Source organism: Myotis daubentonii, chromosome 7 (assembly GCF_963259705.1).
Source record: "Myotis daubentonii chromosome 7, mMyoDau2.1, whole genome shotgun sequence".
NCBI classification, from domain to species: Eukaryota; Metazoa; Chordata; class Mammalia; order Chiroptera; family Vespertilionidae; genus Myotis; species Myotis daubentonii.
In genome coordinates this window covers 46,856,702-46,871,919 of record NC_081846.1, presented here as the reverse complement: position 1 = coordinate 46,871,919, position 15,218 = coordinate 46,856,702, and the positions used below count along the sequence as shown (strand labels likewise).

Genomic DNA, 15,218 nt, shown 5'->3' with positions numbered 1-15,218 from the left:
TTGCCTCTGTGTTTAGGCTGCATCCCTGTGTTTGTTTCTATGTATTAGGTAGAGCTGCTATGTCTCTTGGAATTGGTAAAGTGGCCTTGTGTAGTAAGTGTCCTATAGGGCCCAGTTGCTCAACCTCGCCAGTCACCTGAACTGGGTACTCTAGGTGTGGCTCCTATGAGGGCTGTGTGCAATGACCTGTTGTAGTTGAGGCTTGATGGCTGTTGGCATCACTAGGAGGAATTGACCCCCAGGGCAATTGGCTGTGAGGGCCAGCTGCGACTACAGCAGAAGAGCTGCTGTGCAGGAGACACCCCTACAGAACAGGACTTGCTTCAGTGGGGTTTTGGTGCTCACTGGGTCCGCCCCTTGAGTGTGCCACTCATGGATATGGTAGAGTTGTAATGTGGCATGATCTGAAGTTGTTCACCAGGTGCACTGGCTCTGAGGCCTCCCAAAAGGTGCAAAGTCTGCCACTGTCTTTGCCCTGCCTGGGCCACCTACCCAGCAGGAGCTATAGAACGATCTGCAGATGGCTGCTACTTGTGTTGGCCTTGGAGGTACCTAGGAGAGGCCAAGCTGTGAACCTTGGCAAGCTGCTACTAGTGCCGAGCCTGGGGTCACTTATCAAGAAGTATGGGGCACCCTGAGTCCAGCTGCTCCTTGTTTGAGAAATTTTAGGAAAGTCTGAAGCCTGAGCCAGGACATATGGAAAAGCTACTGCAAACAGCTAGGGTGAGGCTGCAAATTGGGTGGGGTGAGATCTCAGGGCTGGGCAAACAGAATGGGCCAGGTTGATTAAGACTCAGCTATGGTACCTGCCAGTGAGCTCTGTGTGGGGGGAGATCTTAGCAGGAGGAACAATGACTTCTGCCAGCACTTTTGTCTAGGAGACAGCTGCCCCTGCAATTCCTGCCCTGATGACAATTTAGTTCCTTCCCGTATGGCCCTAGATCAGGGGTGGGCAAACGTTTTGACTCAAGGGCCACAATGGGTTCTTAAACTGGACCGGAGGGCCGGAACAAAAGCATGGATGGAGTGTTTGTGTAAACTAATATAAATTCAAAGTAAACATCATTACATAAAAGGGTACGGTCTTTTTTTTTTTAGTTTTATTCATTTCAAACGGGCCGGATCCGGCCCGCGGGCCGTAGTTTGCTCACGGCTGCCCTAGATCCTTTCAAACTGCTGTCCCAGTGCTGGAGCTCCAAGGGAGTGAGTCTGAATAAGTCCGTGTGCCGGCCCTTTAAGAGGAATTGCCCGGGACTCCAGCAGCCTCTGTGTCACTCAGCCACAATCCCCACTGGTTTTATAGCCTGAAGTTATAGGGACTTCTCTTCCCAGCTCTGGAGGCCTGGTCTTCACTTGCTCTTCACGGGAGGCCTCCTCAGCCAAGATATATATCCCTCTCAATTAAAAACACCACACATGGGTGTCAGACAGCCCGTTTTATGCCTTTGCCCCTCCGACCAATCTCAATGTGCTTTCTTCTTTAATTCTCTAGTTGTAGGTTTTCTATTCAGCCAGATTTTAGGCAGTTTTGAATGATGGTTCTTCTGTATTTTAGTTGTAATTTTGATGTGGTTGTGGGAGGATGTGAGTACTGCATTTACCTACACCGCCATCTTGTTGTTTCTCCTCAACCTACTTCCTTTAAAAATTTATATTGTTGCAATAACAATATAAAAAATCCACAAATCACTTTCCTAGTCCTAGAGACCTTGTTCCCGAAGGTAGTCAGAAAACAATTTTGTCTGTAGATATCATGTAACTTCACATCTTTAATCTTGGCCCCTTCCTCTCTTCCGAGTGGCAGAGCCTGTGTTCAGGACATTTTCCCCAGAATGTTCTGCTCCCAAAGCCTATTCAAAACACCTAAACCTAAATTCACCATTTTCTTCCAAATTAAAAAAAATCAATTTACCTCTTGATTTTCCTATTTCTATTAGTCAGCTAGGATCAAAATTTCAGTCAAATGCCTCCTTTTCCTTTATTCTACAAAAGCACCAAGTTTTAGTTATTTTTCCTTCGAAAATTTTCTCTCACTGGCCCCTTCCTGCTTGTAGTTCTACCTGCTTGTAGTTCTACCTGCTTGTAGTTCTACCTGCTGTTCTGTCCAGCATGCTGTTACAAAATACATATATTTACTAAACTAGGTAAAAAGCAATTTCTCTTCAGTGGCTCTATCATGCCTTATACCTCAACTCTGAATTCAGGACCATGCACAATCTTGCTCCCACCCCTATAACTGGACTAGATCATTCCACCTTACCGTTCACCAAACTCCTAGAAGAGCCTTTATTTTGGCAAACTATCCTGTTCACTGTCTCCTGATTATGCCTTATACTTCCTTATCTCTGTGTTTTATGACTTTCTACCCACTTAGAATGCCCTTACTTCAGTTTTACCTATCCAGGTCATTATTCCACAAATACTTATTTATTTGTAATCCTCACCTGAGGATATTTTTTCATTGATTTCTTTTTTTAGAGAGAGAGTGGGAGGGGGACAGACACAGAGAGAGAAACATTGATGTGAGAGAGACACAACAATTGGTTGCCTCACACATGAGCCCTAACCAAGCCTGGGGATCGAGCCTGCAACTGAGGTCCGTCCCCTTGACTGGAATCAAACCAGGGACCCTCAATCTGTGGGCTGATGCTGTATCCACTGATCCAAATCGGCTAGAGCCCACAAATATTTATGTGTCAGACACTATAGTACAGCGGTTCTCAACCTGTGGGTTGCGACCCCTTTGGTGGTCGAACGACCCTTTCCAAGGGGTCGCCTAAGACCATCCTGCATATCAGATATTTACATTACGATTCATAACAGTAGCAACATTACAGTTATGAAATAGCAATGAAAATAATTTTATGGTTGGGTCACAACATGAGGAACTGTATTTAAAGGGCCAGAAGGTTGAGAACCACTGCTATACTAGGTACTAGAGACGGAATAAATACTTCTAATCTCACTTTCCCCACTTAAATAAATCTTCCTTTATATGTCAATTATACTTCAATGAAGCTGAAGTTAAAAAAGAAAAAAAGAAACCTTCAGACTATGCTAAAACAGAAGTGATTTTGCATTGCTGAGTTGTTCTTACAAGGCATATGCCAATATGCCTTGTAAGAACACGCTGGCCCCTTACAATTTGCTGCTTGTATTGCTAATTATACAAATTTTCTCTAAATATCTCTTTCCAAATAGAGGGTAGATTTCCTGAGAGCATGGAGTAGAGTCACACCAGCGTGTTCTTCTGAGTGTCTAGAAGCAGCAAGTACTGAATATACATTTGTTGACTGACAAGTACTTGCAAAGAAGAAGGGCCTGTGGGGCATGAGGAAGATGCTACCTAGAAAAGAGGCCTAGAGTGATAACACCAGCAAATCAGGGTGAGCAGGGAGGGCCTGCAAGAACCCCAAAGCCGAGGAAAGCATGGGCAAGTTTCACTTTTCTAATTCCATTTGCAAAGAAATTAGAACTGGCAACTCTTAACATGTAAGTGCCCAGCCCGTTTTGTCTTCCTTTCCGTTTAGCCCGGGATATCCGATTTCACCAATATGCGGGCAGCACCAGTGACTGACCGGTCTGGACGCAAAGTATAGCGTCAGTCACCGGTGACTGACATGGCGCTTAACGTGTTAAATTAAGATCAGTGAGCCTCCACCACATAAGTGATCAGCATTAAAAATCCTTTCTTGGCACTAAATGAAAATAGTATCACTGTTGATGTTTAATATACATACATAATTATCAGACCTAGTAAGCAGATAACTCACCACATGTTGTGCTCAAAAACTTTGGCTGGGTCAGTTAGAATCCTTGATCCCAGAGGGACTGCTGGGTGATAACCACTTTGGTATCTGTGTGGCACATTTCTTATCCTTAGACAGGAAATCGAATTTCTCCAAATCCCATTCATCCTAATTAGTACCTAAAAAATTACAAACAATCAGTCAATATGGATTAAACAGTGTACTGTTTATCTAATAGCCAAAAATTGGTCCAAGAGGTTTACAACCTGTGAAAGGACATGCAAACTAAATAACTTAAATATATTTTTATTGATTTCAGAGAGGAAGAGAGAGGGAGAGAGGGATAGAAACATCAATGATGAGAAAGAATCATTGGTCAGTTGCCTCCTGCATGCCCCCTTCTTGGGGATCAAGCCTGCAACCCAGGTATATGCCTTGACTGGGAATCGAACCATGACTTCCTGGTTCATAGGTTGATGCTCAACCACTAAGCCACACTGGCTGGGCAAACTGAATAACTTTAAATGAAAGATGGGTATGACAGTTTTTTCTCTCAAGTATTTCCAGGCTAAGAGAAGGAAAAAGAGTATTTAGTGTTCGACATTGGCTGACAATCCTATAAGTCACAGCCTTAACCAACTTTGCCTTGTTTGGCATTTGCTTACTTAATTTTTAGCATGTGGCCAAAGCATGTAAACCCAGAATCTGGATTTTGAGTACTAAAAGGTTTTAAGTGATTTTATTATTCTTGTGTTAGAATTCTAGGAAAACATATTTCTAGGAGAAATTTTGTGACCACTAGACTAAAACCCCAAGTATAGTAGTAGAATAAGAAAACAAACCTATTGTCTCATTGCCTGGGCTGAGTTAAATAATATGAAAATTAGTCAAATAAATAAGGACATATTATATTAAGATATGATCCCAGCCATTCTTAACTCTAACAACCCTGTATACATATACTTTTAAGAATAGTCAAGTCAGGCATGGCTCAGTGGTTGAGCTTTGACCTATGAACCAGGAGATCATGGTTCCATTCCCGGTCAGGGCATATGCCTGGGGTTGCGGGCTTGATGCCTAGTGTGGGGCATGCAGGAGGCAGCCAGTCAATGATTCTCTCATCACTGACGTTTCTCTCTCTCTCTCCCTCTCCCTTCCTCTCTGAAATCAATAAAAATACATTTTTTAAAAAATAGTCAATAATACATTTGCAAAATTGGTTTCCCTATACAAAACACATGTTTTAATTCTAGTTCATCAGTTGTCTAGCCAAATCCATCCCCATTTCTGGAAGAATAATATAAACATTTAATTAGTATGTCATCTTAGTTACGTATTGGCAAATATGTCAGTTTAAAATGTTTATAGAAAAGTCTAAAAAAGAAGCTCTAAAGATCTCACTTTTTCCAGTAAGAATCCATTGTAATACAGCTCGACATTTCACTCCCATTCAGTTGTGCACCACGACATTCAGTCTAATGCTGTAAGCTGTCAGGTAGAAACAGATTCTATAAGGTGTGTGTACACAATATGCACTAGAGACTATCCAAGGTGCTATTAGGCATAAAAATGACATGTACTGTACACCCTTTACCACCTTATTGAAAGTCAATGGGTTTTTAAGACCGTGAATTTCAAAATGAACTGCAGAATGTCAAAAACATCTCATTGTGTTTTTGAACATAAAATTCAAGATTTTCCATATGAAAAAAAAAAAGCTTAGTTATACACACCAAAAAGACTGTAATGGTTCTATTCACGTGTGACTAACAGTGACGAGAAATAAAACATTCAATAGCTAGTGCCGATCTCCTGTTTTTTGTTTGCTTTTCCTTCTCCACTAAATGCAAGCTCCTTGGTTGAAGCAATGAAGTTAAATGCTCTGCTGCCACTACCTTTCCTCCGATAGGCCTTTGTTCTGTTCTCCTGCCAGTGTGCCACGTAAGACTAACAAAACCCTCCTTGCACAATTATTTTTACAGCTCTCTTCCTGCACTGAATACTACTCATAAAATCTCTATGCTGAAAAGTAGAAAGTGATTACACCTGGAGAGGCAATTCATACTCAAAAGTGTAAAATGATGTAAACGTATTCCACCCAAATCAAAATGAAATTTCAATCCTTCAAATAATCATGTGACACTTACGTATGTCTGTCTACATATAGAAGCGGGAGAGAGAGAAAAATAATATATGAGTTTCTCTCACTATAAATGACTAAGAACCTCTATACACAGTTGGAGACAAAAAGTCTTCAGCAGATTGGATATTAGGCAATTCAGGAAAATGTCGGAGATGTGTGTGCCTTGCAGGCTGCCAGCCTGTAGAGAGTATACAGTGTGGCCAGGACCTAAGTGTGTGGCAATTTGTCCTGCTTAGGCAGCTGTCTTTCTAATTAACTAAAAAAGCATCTTTATTTATTTTTACTATCTGTAACAGTCATAGCTTTGCTCTTTATATTTTTATTATATAAATATATAAATTTGAATAAGAAATATCATTAATACACGAATGCCTTCTCCAGTAAACTGCAAGCGTCAAAGGACAGCACCAAGCTGCTCGTGAACTGTTTGACTGATTACACAAAAATGATACTTGTCTGATATCAATTTAATTAGAAGGAAGTTCTTCATATTTTCCAGGGTAGCTCCTAAGATCCTTACGGTGTGGAAGAAGGAAGTGACAGAAGAGTGTGACAGTGCACAGGCAGCTATCCAGTTACACTGACTGTAGTGATAGAGAAATATGTGCTTCATGATATGACTATCATGATAGCTTTATGTTTACTAGGCCACGGTTCTATTTTGTGATGGGGGGAAAAAAGAGAAGAGCAGGGTTAGCCAGAATTCCAGTGGAGAAAGTTGGTTTCTGCTACCAGAGTGTTGCACTCTCTTTATGTACCCACTTTTAACTCTTAGCATACCCTAATTTGAAAACAGGATTAATTAAGATATTATTTGCAAAATGAAACTGTATGGGTAAGTAGTATTTTTATTTGAAATAACACAAAGAGGTACAGCTAAAAATATTCCATTCACTGGAAAGAAGGAAGAACAGAGGAAATAAAAAACAGATGGGACAATTAGTAATCAAAGACCAAGGAGGCATATATAAACCCAACCATATCTTACATTCAATATAAATGAATTCCAATGAAAATACATAGATTGTCAATTTGTAAGAAAAAGCAAGACCCCACTATATACTGTCTATAAGAGAAACACTTTAAATACAAAAATACAAATATATTACAATATTAAAAAGAGCTACCATGAAATACTACATGAGAACTACTGGTAATGCTATATTAATAGACAAAGTAGGCTTTTTAAAAAGACTATTTCAGAGCTAAAATGGGACATTTAATAATGGCGAACCAATTCATCAAGAGATAACAATCCTAAATGTGCATGTGCATAATAACAAAGCTTTAAAATACATGAAGCAAAAATGAACACAATTTTTTAAAAGAGGAAATTAACAAAATCACATTAATACGTGGAGATTTTAATATCCCTCTCTCAGCAATAAATAGAACAACACTAAGAAATAAACTATCAAAAAATCAATAAAGATAGAAAAGATTTGAGGATTATCAACTTACTTTAAATGACACTTATAGAAAGAACAATGTATCTAATAACAGCAGAATACACATTCTTTTCAAGTGAACATGGAACATTCGCCAAGGTAGACCCTAAAAAAAGACCATATATCCTAGACTATAAAACAAGTCTCAATAAATTCCAAAGTATTAAAGTCATATGGAGTATACTTTCTGACCATAATAATATTAAATGTTAATATTTTTGATGAACTGACTTATTAATAAATATATTTCCTTATCTCTGATAATAATAATTTTCTTGAACTGTACTTTGTCTAATACTAATATAACCCTACCAACTGTGTTATGCATTGTTGTTTATGACATATCTTTTTAAAAAATGTATTTATATGTTTACATTTAAAGTGCTTCTCTTACAGAAGCAAATTGTTGATTTTTCCTTTTCTATCCAAACGTAATAATATCTAGAAAAATTCCTATTTAGAAATTAAGCAACTTCTAAATAACCTATGGATCAAAGATTTACATGAGTTAGTAAATGTTAAGGCAAACTAAGAAAATATGTTAACTGAATAATAATGAAATCTTATAGGATGTAATGTTACTAAAGCAATGTTTAGAGGAAAATTTATTAGAAAGAAAGAAACATCTTAAATCAATGATCTCAGCTTAAATCTTAAGAAGGCAACTCGGCTGGTGTTGCTCAGTGGTTGAGCATCAACCCTTGAACCAGGAGGTCATGGTTTGATTGTGGGTCAGGGTGGGCCCAGGTTGTGGGCTCCATCCCCAGTAGGAGGCAGCCAACTGATGATTCTCTCTCATCACTGATGTTTCTATCTCTTTCTCCCTCTCCCTTCCTCTCTCTAAAATCAATAAAACCATATATTTGTTTAAAAGGCAGAAAAATAGTAAATTAGGTGCAAAGTAAGTAGAAAGACATAAATAATAAAAAGCAGAAATCAATCGAATAGAAAAATGGATAAAACTCAAAATATCCAAGTCAAAAGTTGGTTCTTTGAAAAGATTAATAAACCCCTGGCAAGAATTATCTCAAATATCTTTGTTTCAGAAAATACAAATTTCTAACAACAGAAATGAAAAGGGACTTCACCACAGACCCTATAGATGTAGAAAAGCTAATTAGGAGCTATTATGAGTAATTTTATTCCATTTATTACATGGGACAAATGCCTTGAAAACAAAATTTACCAATAACAACACAACAAAACAGCACAAGAAAAAATCTAAACAGCCCTAAATTTATTAAATAAATTTGTAATTTAAAGAAAAACAAACATTACATCCATTAGGATGACAACTATTATTTTTTAAAATATGTTTTCATTGATTTTAGAGAGAGATGGAGAGAGAAACATTGATTGGCTGCCTCCTACAGGCCCCCTACTAGGGATTGAGCCCACAAACCAGGCACATGTCCTGACTGGGAATTGAACCTGTGACCTCTAGGTGCACGAGATGATGCTCAACCAACTGTCACACTGGTCAGGGCAGGATGGCTATTAAAAAAAAAAAAAAAAAGAAAGAAAGAAAGAAAATAAATGTTGGCAAGGATATGGAGAGATTAGAATCTTTGTGCATTGCTAGTGGGATATAAAATGGTGCAGCTGCTATGGAAAATAGTATGGCAATTCCTCAAAATATTAAACATGGAATTACCATATGATCCAGTAATTCTACTTCTGGATATATACCCAAAAGAAGTGAAAGTAGGGACTCAAAAAGATGTTTGCATACTATGTTTATAGCAGCATTACTCACATAGACAAAAGGTAAAAACAACCTGAATAGCCACTGAAAGATGAATAAACAAAACGTGATATATACATAAAATGGATATTATTCAGTCTTTACAAAGAAGGCATTCTGACATGGTACAACATGGATGAGCCTGAAGACATTATGCAAAGTGAAAAAAGTCCATCACCGAAACACAAATGCTATGTCATTGCTCTTGCATGAATTGCCTAGAGAAGTAAAAAAATGGAGACAGAAAGTAGCCAGTAGTTGTCAGGGGCTGGCAGGGAGAGCAGAATGGGAGTTAAGTGTTTAAGGGGTATGAGGCTTTAGTTGGGGAAGATGAAGTTCTGGAGATGAATGATTGTGATGTTTGTACAACAATGTGAATGTCACTAAACTGTACACTTAAAAAAGATTAAAATGGCCCTAGCCAGTTTGGCTCAGTGGATAGAGCATCGGCCTATGGACTGAAGGGTCCCGGGTTCGGTTCTGGCCAAGGGCACATGCCTGGGTTGCAGGCTCCATCCCCAGTGGGAGGGCATGCAGGAGGCAGCCAATCAATGATTCTTTCTCATCATTGATGTTTCTCTTTCTCTCTCTCCCTCTTCCTTCCTCTCTGAAATAAAGAAATATATTTTTTTAAAAAGATTAAAATGGTAAATTTTGTGTATATTTTACCACAATAAAAAACAAAACAACAACAAAACCTTCCTACAAAGAAAAACCACAGGCCTGATAGTTTCACCAGTGAATATCGAACATTTAAGGCAGAAAGAACACAATCTTATACGGACTCGTAGGAAACAGAGATACTTCTCAATTTGCCGTACAAGGCCAGCATAGCTCAGGTAAGCAGTACCTTTGCATGAAATGAATGTTTGAATATTGCTTTCATTGCTAAGGCTTATATTTAATTTTAATTACTCTAGTTCAGAGCAGAGAAGTATGAAGGTAAGAAGGATCTCCACAAATCCTTGTTAGGTGTTTGGGTTTTTATTTACTGTTGAAAGCTGCTAAAAAGGTGTGTGGTCCTAATTCTTCACTTAGCTTAGCTTAAACTAATTCTGCCATATCAAATTCTAGTCCATATACTCAAGTGGTATTGCTTCTACTTACTTTGCCTATAGGTTTCCACTTTCTTCCTCTTGACTTTAGAGCCACGGCCCTCTGAGATCTCAATGCCAAGACTCAGTCATGAATAGTCAGTTGGCTAAAGCACTCACTAAGGAACAGATCCAGAACAGAACTGAAGAAGCTCTTAGGAGCACGGGAGCGACAGAACTTCACTGTGTAAACAGCATTTATGATGTTAGTACGTATACACAGGTTTGCCATGAAGAGCTGACACACTTCCTGCCAGCTCTAGGGGGAGGTGAGCGTGCCTATTTTAGAATGCAAGGAAAAGAACAGACATATAAAATGAAGGGTCTAGCCGAAACCGGTTTGGCTCAGTGGATAGAGCATCGGCCTGCGGACTCAAGGGTCCCGGGTTTGATTCCGGTCAGGGGCATGTAACTTGGTTGCGGGCACATCCCCAGTAGGAGGTGTGCAGGAGGCAGCAGATCGATGTTTCTCTCTCATCGATATTTCTAACTCTCTATCTCTCTCCCTTCCTCTCTGTAAAAAATCAATAAAATATATTTTAAAAAAATAAAATGAAGGGTCTTGCATATAGTATGACATGCCAAGGAGAGGATGGCTTTAATACTTGGCAGTTTGCTGGGCCCGCCATTACCACCACATTGTGCTTGTAGCAGAAGAACAGCCCTTGGTATTGAAGGACAATTTGTGGAGAAGAGATCTCTGCTCTAGCTCTAGATTTGGGCTAGATGTTTTGCTTCCCATTAAATGGAGCCCTTTTCACAATGACTCATACAACTGCCTTACTAGACCAACAAACTAAAACAAACTCTACCACAATAGGTAAAATATATGTACAAGGATATTTCATGTTACAAACATGAAAGTATTTCTTAAATAATTGCAAATCTTATTTATGTAGAATAACAGTTTTATGTACTTTTTAAATAAAAGGGATGATTACAGAAAATACTTCATACTATATTTTGCAAATTGAAAAATACCTTTAAGAAAACAAAGCACCAATTCCAATTTATTCTTCATGGAAATCAGAATTTAAAAAAATGTTTACCACATGTAAGGCCCTATTCTAAGCACTTTACATGTATGATCTTATTCAACTCCTATTTCCCTACCAAGGGGCACTATTTTTATACTCCTGTTACAGAGGAAACCCCCATATGGGATGAGGTAACATGGTCAAGTCACCTATCCAATAACTGATGGGGCTTCTATTTGGACCCAAGCAGTCTAACTGGAGAGCCCACACTCTGGCTTTACTTTTTGTGTGTGTGAACATTTTTATTATTCACATACATACAATCCACCCATTTGTGTTCCACTTTTGTACCCTATACACGCAAGAAAGATCACAGAACTGATTCTCCAGTCTGCTCTGGGTTGCTAATTTGTTGTAACTGACTTCAAGGAGGCCAGAATTCCTTCTCTCCCTTCCTCTCTCTCTCTTGATTGTTTCTTCGCTTGGGCCTTAATCAAATAGCAAGTAATGCCACTGCGAGACACTAGTCCCCAGATTTAGGAGAGCAGTTATTCTTTCCAATCCTCACATTTCAAGGTACAAGCGAAGCACCCCCGCCTCCCATAAATAATGTAACATTCTAACACCCAGTTCTTTTCAACTGGACTACCTTTACACAGCTGAGGAGTAGCGGCACAGAAGGACACATTTCCCTTGCCACTAAAGCTTGATCCTAAGATTGCATTCTCACATCGCAATGCTATTAGCACAGCACCAAAGAACTAGAGCAAACAGTACTGCCGGTTGTGTGGATCTATGATTATCCTTGGAGCACTTGGTTGGCTCTGAGCAAAAACTATTTGTAAGGCTCCCCAAGGACTTCCAGTTGTCTCGCTCACGGAAATCTCGGGGGGAAAACTGCTGTAAAATATACACTAAATGCCTGCCCTCCATTTAAAAGTTAACTCCTCTTCCATATTTCCTGGGTTCTGAGCATCTTTCAACTGAACAAATTAGTGAGACAGTCATGTTTTTACCTTTGTAATTGTTTAGCTTTTCTCAGCTGGGAAGCTGGTACAAGTCTTCATTCAGAGGAACAAGCATCATCTTGCTAAAGCGGCACTGACATTACCTGAGAGGCTAGCATTAATGAGAGCAAATTAAAGTGCTATTGTTGTACTGTGTTGGATAGTGAAAGCCAACAGGTAAGAAACGCTTAAGTATCAAATGCACTGCGGTGAAACTGAAGCTTCAATTCACCCTGTAAATGTCAGTGAACTCCAGGGTGACTATCTGCGAGGTAAACAGTTCAGGCAACTTGTACATCTTGTTTTAATCTTTCTTTCGATGATTATAATTTCTTGGTATAAATAAGGTTATTAACAACAACAATTACAGCAAGTATTTACAGAACACTTTGACGTCAGTCGCTGCAGCTTCAAAATGGGAATCTCATGCTCAGTATTTTGCTCTCCAAGACCACCCTTAAAGGCGGCCATCCATCCCCTGCACTCACTTACAAAAAAAGGCTACTGGGATTCACAGGTTATTTCTTTAAGGGTTTTATGTAACCCATCTCAAGCCTGCCTCAATCCAAAATATCTGAAGGGTATACTATTCTAATTACTCTGGAAGTTGTCTCTAAAAACGGGATGCTGGACCAGAATGAAATCTGCTGTAACTCACTCACTTCTTTTCACATTTGTGTGTGCTATACAGTAACTTCTGGAGGCATTAATTAGATTTGATGGGCTGATAAAGGATATTAAGTTGCATTCATACTTTGTGTGTAATCAGTTCTTACAAATTCACATGAATGAGATTGATGCAGTTCTGCTCTTAATGGAACTTATGCTTTCTTATTCATTGCAAAGGTTCCTTAGTAAACTAGGTGAAGGAGATGCTTGTACCTTTTTGCAGGATTTACCTAGTCATGTTTGGACTAACGTATCAATAAGGCTGTTGTGGCACAAAATGAAATGTTATTAAAAATTGAAGTCATAATAGATGAATATAACATTAGGGAATAGAAGTGTCCACATTTCACTTCCAAAGAAAAGTGAAAATTCCATAATTTCAAAAGAATGTGGGATTTAGGTAGACAGAGATTATAGCACTGTAAATTATATTTTAAAGAACCACAAATAGTTATGACTTGCAAAAAAAGCAAGGCAAACTGAACCATGGACTGTCGGGTAAAATTCTGACCACCACGCCACAGAAGGAACGACACAGTCAGAGAAAGGGCCAGAGAAGGAAAAATAAAATTCATAGGAATGGCATAATTTCAACATGAGAACAGGTAAGCTGAAAGTTTCAGAGACCATACAGAATTTCTACAGGATTACGAGTAGGAGGCCAGAGTATATTAGATGCACCTGTACTTTTTACCTCTAACAGTCAGATGCTGTTCCCATTGGGGTCACCTCTCTTCTCCTCTTGTCTTAAACAGTCTTTTTTGGCCTGGTCTTCTGTCTGTCATCTGGCCTTTTATCCAACAGGAAACAAATCCCTCATTTTCTTGTGGCCTTGCGATTACTTGGAGCTTAACTCCAATATTTTGTTCTTATTCAAAAGATCGGTCTTCCTAAAAACTCACCTCTCAGCTACTTTGCAGCTGGAGGAGACATGTGACTGTGTTCTGGCTAAAGCCTTTGCTTAAAGGGAAAGGGGTCAGAAGATAGTTTCCTGGCCCTGACACCCCTGCCTCCTTCCTGAACTTAGATGTGATGCTGTGTACAGAAGGGGAAAGGGGCCTGGTCCTTGATGGCATTACAGATAGGTGCCACCTTCCTCTGGACTTCTTGCTAGATGAGAAAAAGAAATTCTATATTTTAGCCACTATTAGGTTTTCTGTTATTTTCATCCAAGAGGATTCTAACAAATAATTACCATTACTGTTAAGTCCTGGGAACCAGGGGCAAATCCATTTGGTTCCTCCCCTCAAGAACCTTAACATCAAGTGAAGAAGACTGAGATGGAAATAGAGTCCTATACATGTATAGCAGAGGTAGGTGTAAGGCTCTACTAGAGCACAAAGGAATGAATAAGTCTATTGATAATGGCTAGGAAAAGCTTCCTAGTGGGGACAACATTGTGTTGGATCTAAAAGAACAAGTGGGGATATTCCAAGAAGAGAAGGGTGAAAGCCAGGGCATCTCAGGCAGAGGGATTAGCCCAAATAAAGAAAAAAGAAGTGTGAAAGTGCACGTTATAGTCAGAGAATAAAAAAATAATTTGGAAAATATGCTAATAACTTTGTAAATGAGTAGAGTCTATAATTAGCACTGTACTCCAGTTGATAAAAGGTTGGCAATTCTGAAACTAGTATATACATATACTGGAATTAAACAACTCAGAAATTGGGAGCAAATGGTGGGAACCAAGTTTCCCAACAATATATATATATATATATATATATATACATATATATATATATATATATATATCCTTTACTCTGCCAGCTGAGAGGGCCTAGAAGCAACCATACCCCACTGCAAAACACACACACTAAGCACCTGGATCTTGTTTCCTAATATCATCCAATATAATAAAAGCCCAATATGCTAAGTGTCCGGTGGACTGGTTGGACATTCAACCAAGCAAAGCGTAATATGCTAATGACATGATAAGGCTGCTCAACCGCTTGCTATGACATGCAATGACCACCAGGGGGCTGATGCTCTGACCAGTAGGTTAGCTTGCTGCTGCATCCAGCTGATCTGGACTGAGCAAAACAGGATGGACACGCCCCGAAGCCCTCCCATGGTCCCGTGGCCTGGCCTGCGCCCTCTCGCAATCCAGGACCCATTGGGGATGTCAGAGAGCCGGTTTCAGTCCAATCATGCAGGCCAGGCCGAGGGACTCCACTGGTGCACAAATTTGTGCACTGGGCCTCGAATTCACTAATAAAGGTAACCAGGCACTTTGGAGAAATGGCTAATTGTAGGGCTGGGGGAGGGAATATAAGATAAATTTGTAGCATCTTTAAGTGCCAGAAAGTAGGAAAGTGCTCAAAACAACAAAACAATCTCTTACCCTTTGAGACAGGATGGAAGGATCTGGTCAGTATTATGCTAAGCAA

The 15,218-nt window shown here is 39.4% G+C and overlaps 1 protein-coding gene across 4 annotated transcripts in view; it reads right to left on the bottom strand.

Annotated features, from left to right (window-relative positions):
• Positions 1-15,218, bottom strand: part of METTL8 (methyltransferase 8, tRNA N3-cytidine) — an 84,262-nt gene that overhangs the window by 51,207 nt on the left and 17,837 nt on the right. For 2 of the 4 annotated variants that reach the window (XR_009453821.1, XM_059704126.1), the window contains exons 2-3: positions 5,151-5,237; positions 3,774-3,928 (exon numbers count right to left, since the gene is read on the bottom strand). Coding sequence is in view for 3 of the 4 variants with exons in the window: in XM_059704126.1 (XP_059560109.1) it covers positions 3,774-3,916 (143 nt within the window). In the remaining variant the exon portion in view is untranslated. Of the gene's footprint in view, positions 1-3,773; positions 3,929-5,150; positions 5,238-15,218 lie in introns of those variants that run through there. The other 2 variants (XM_059704129.1, XM_059704128.1) reach the window with 1 other exon arrangement.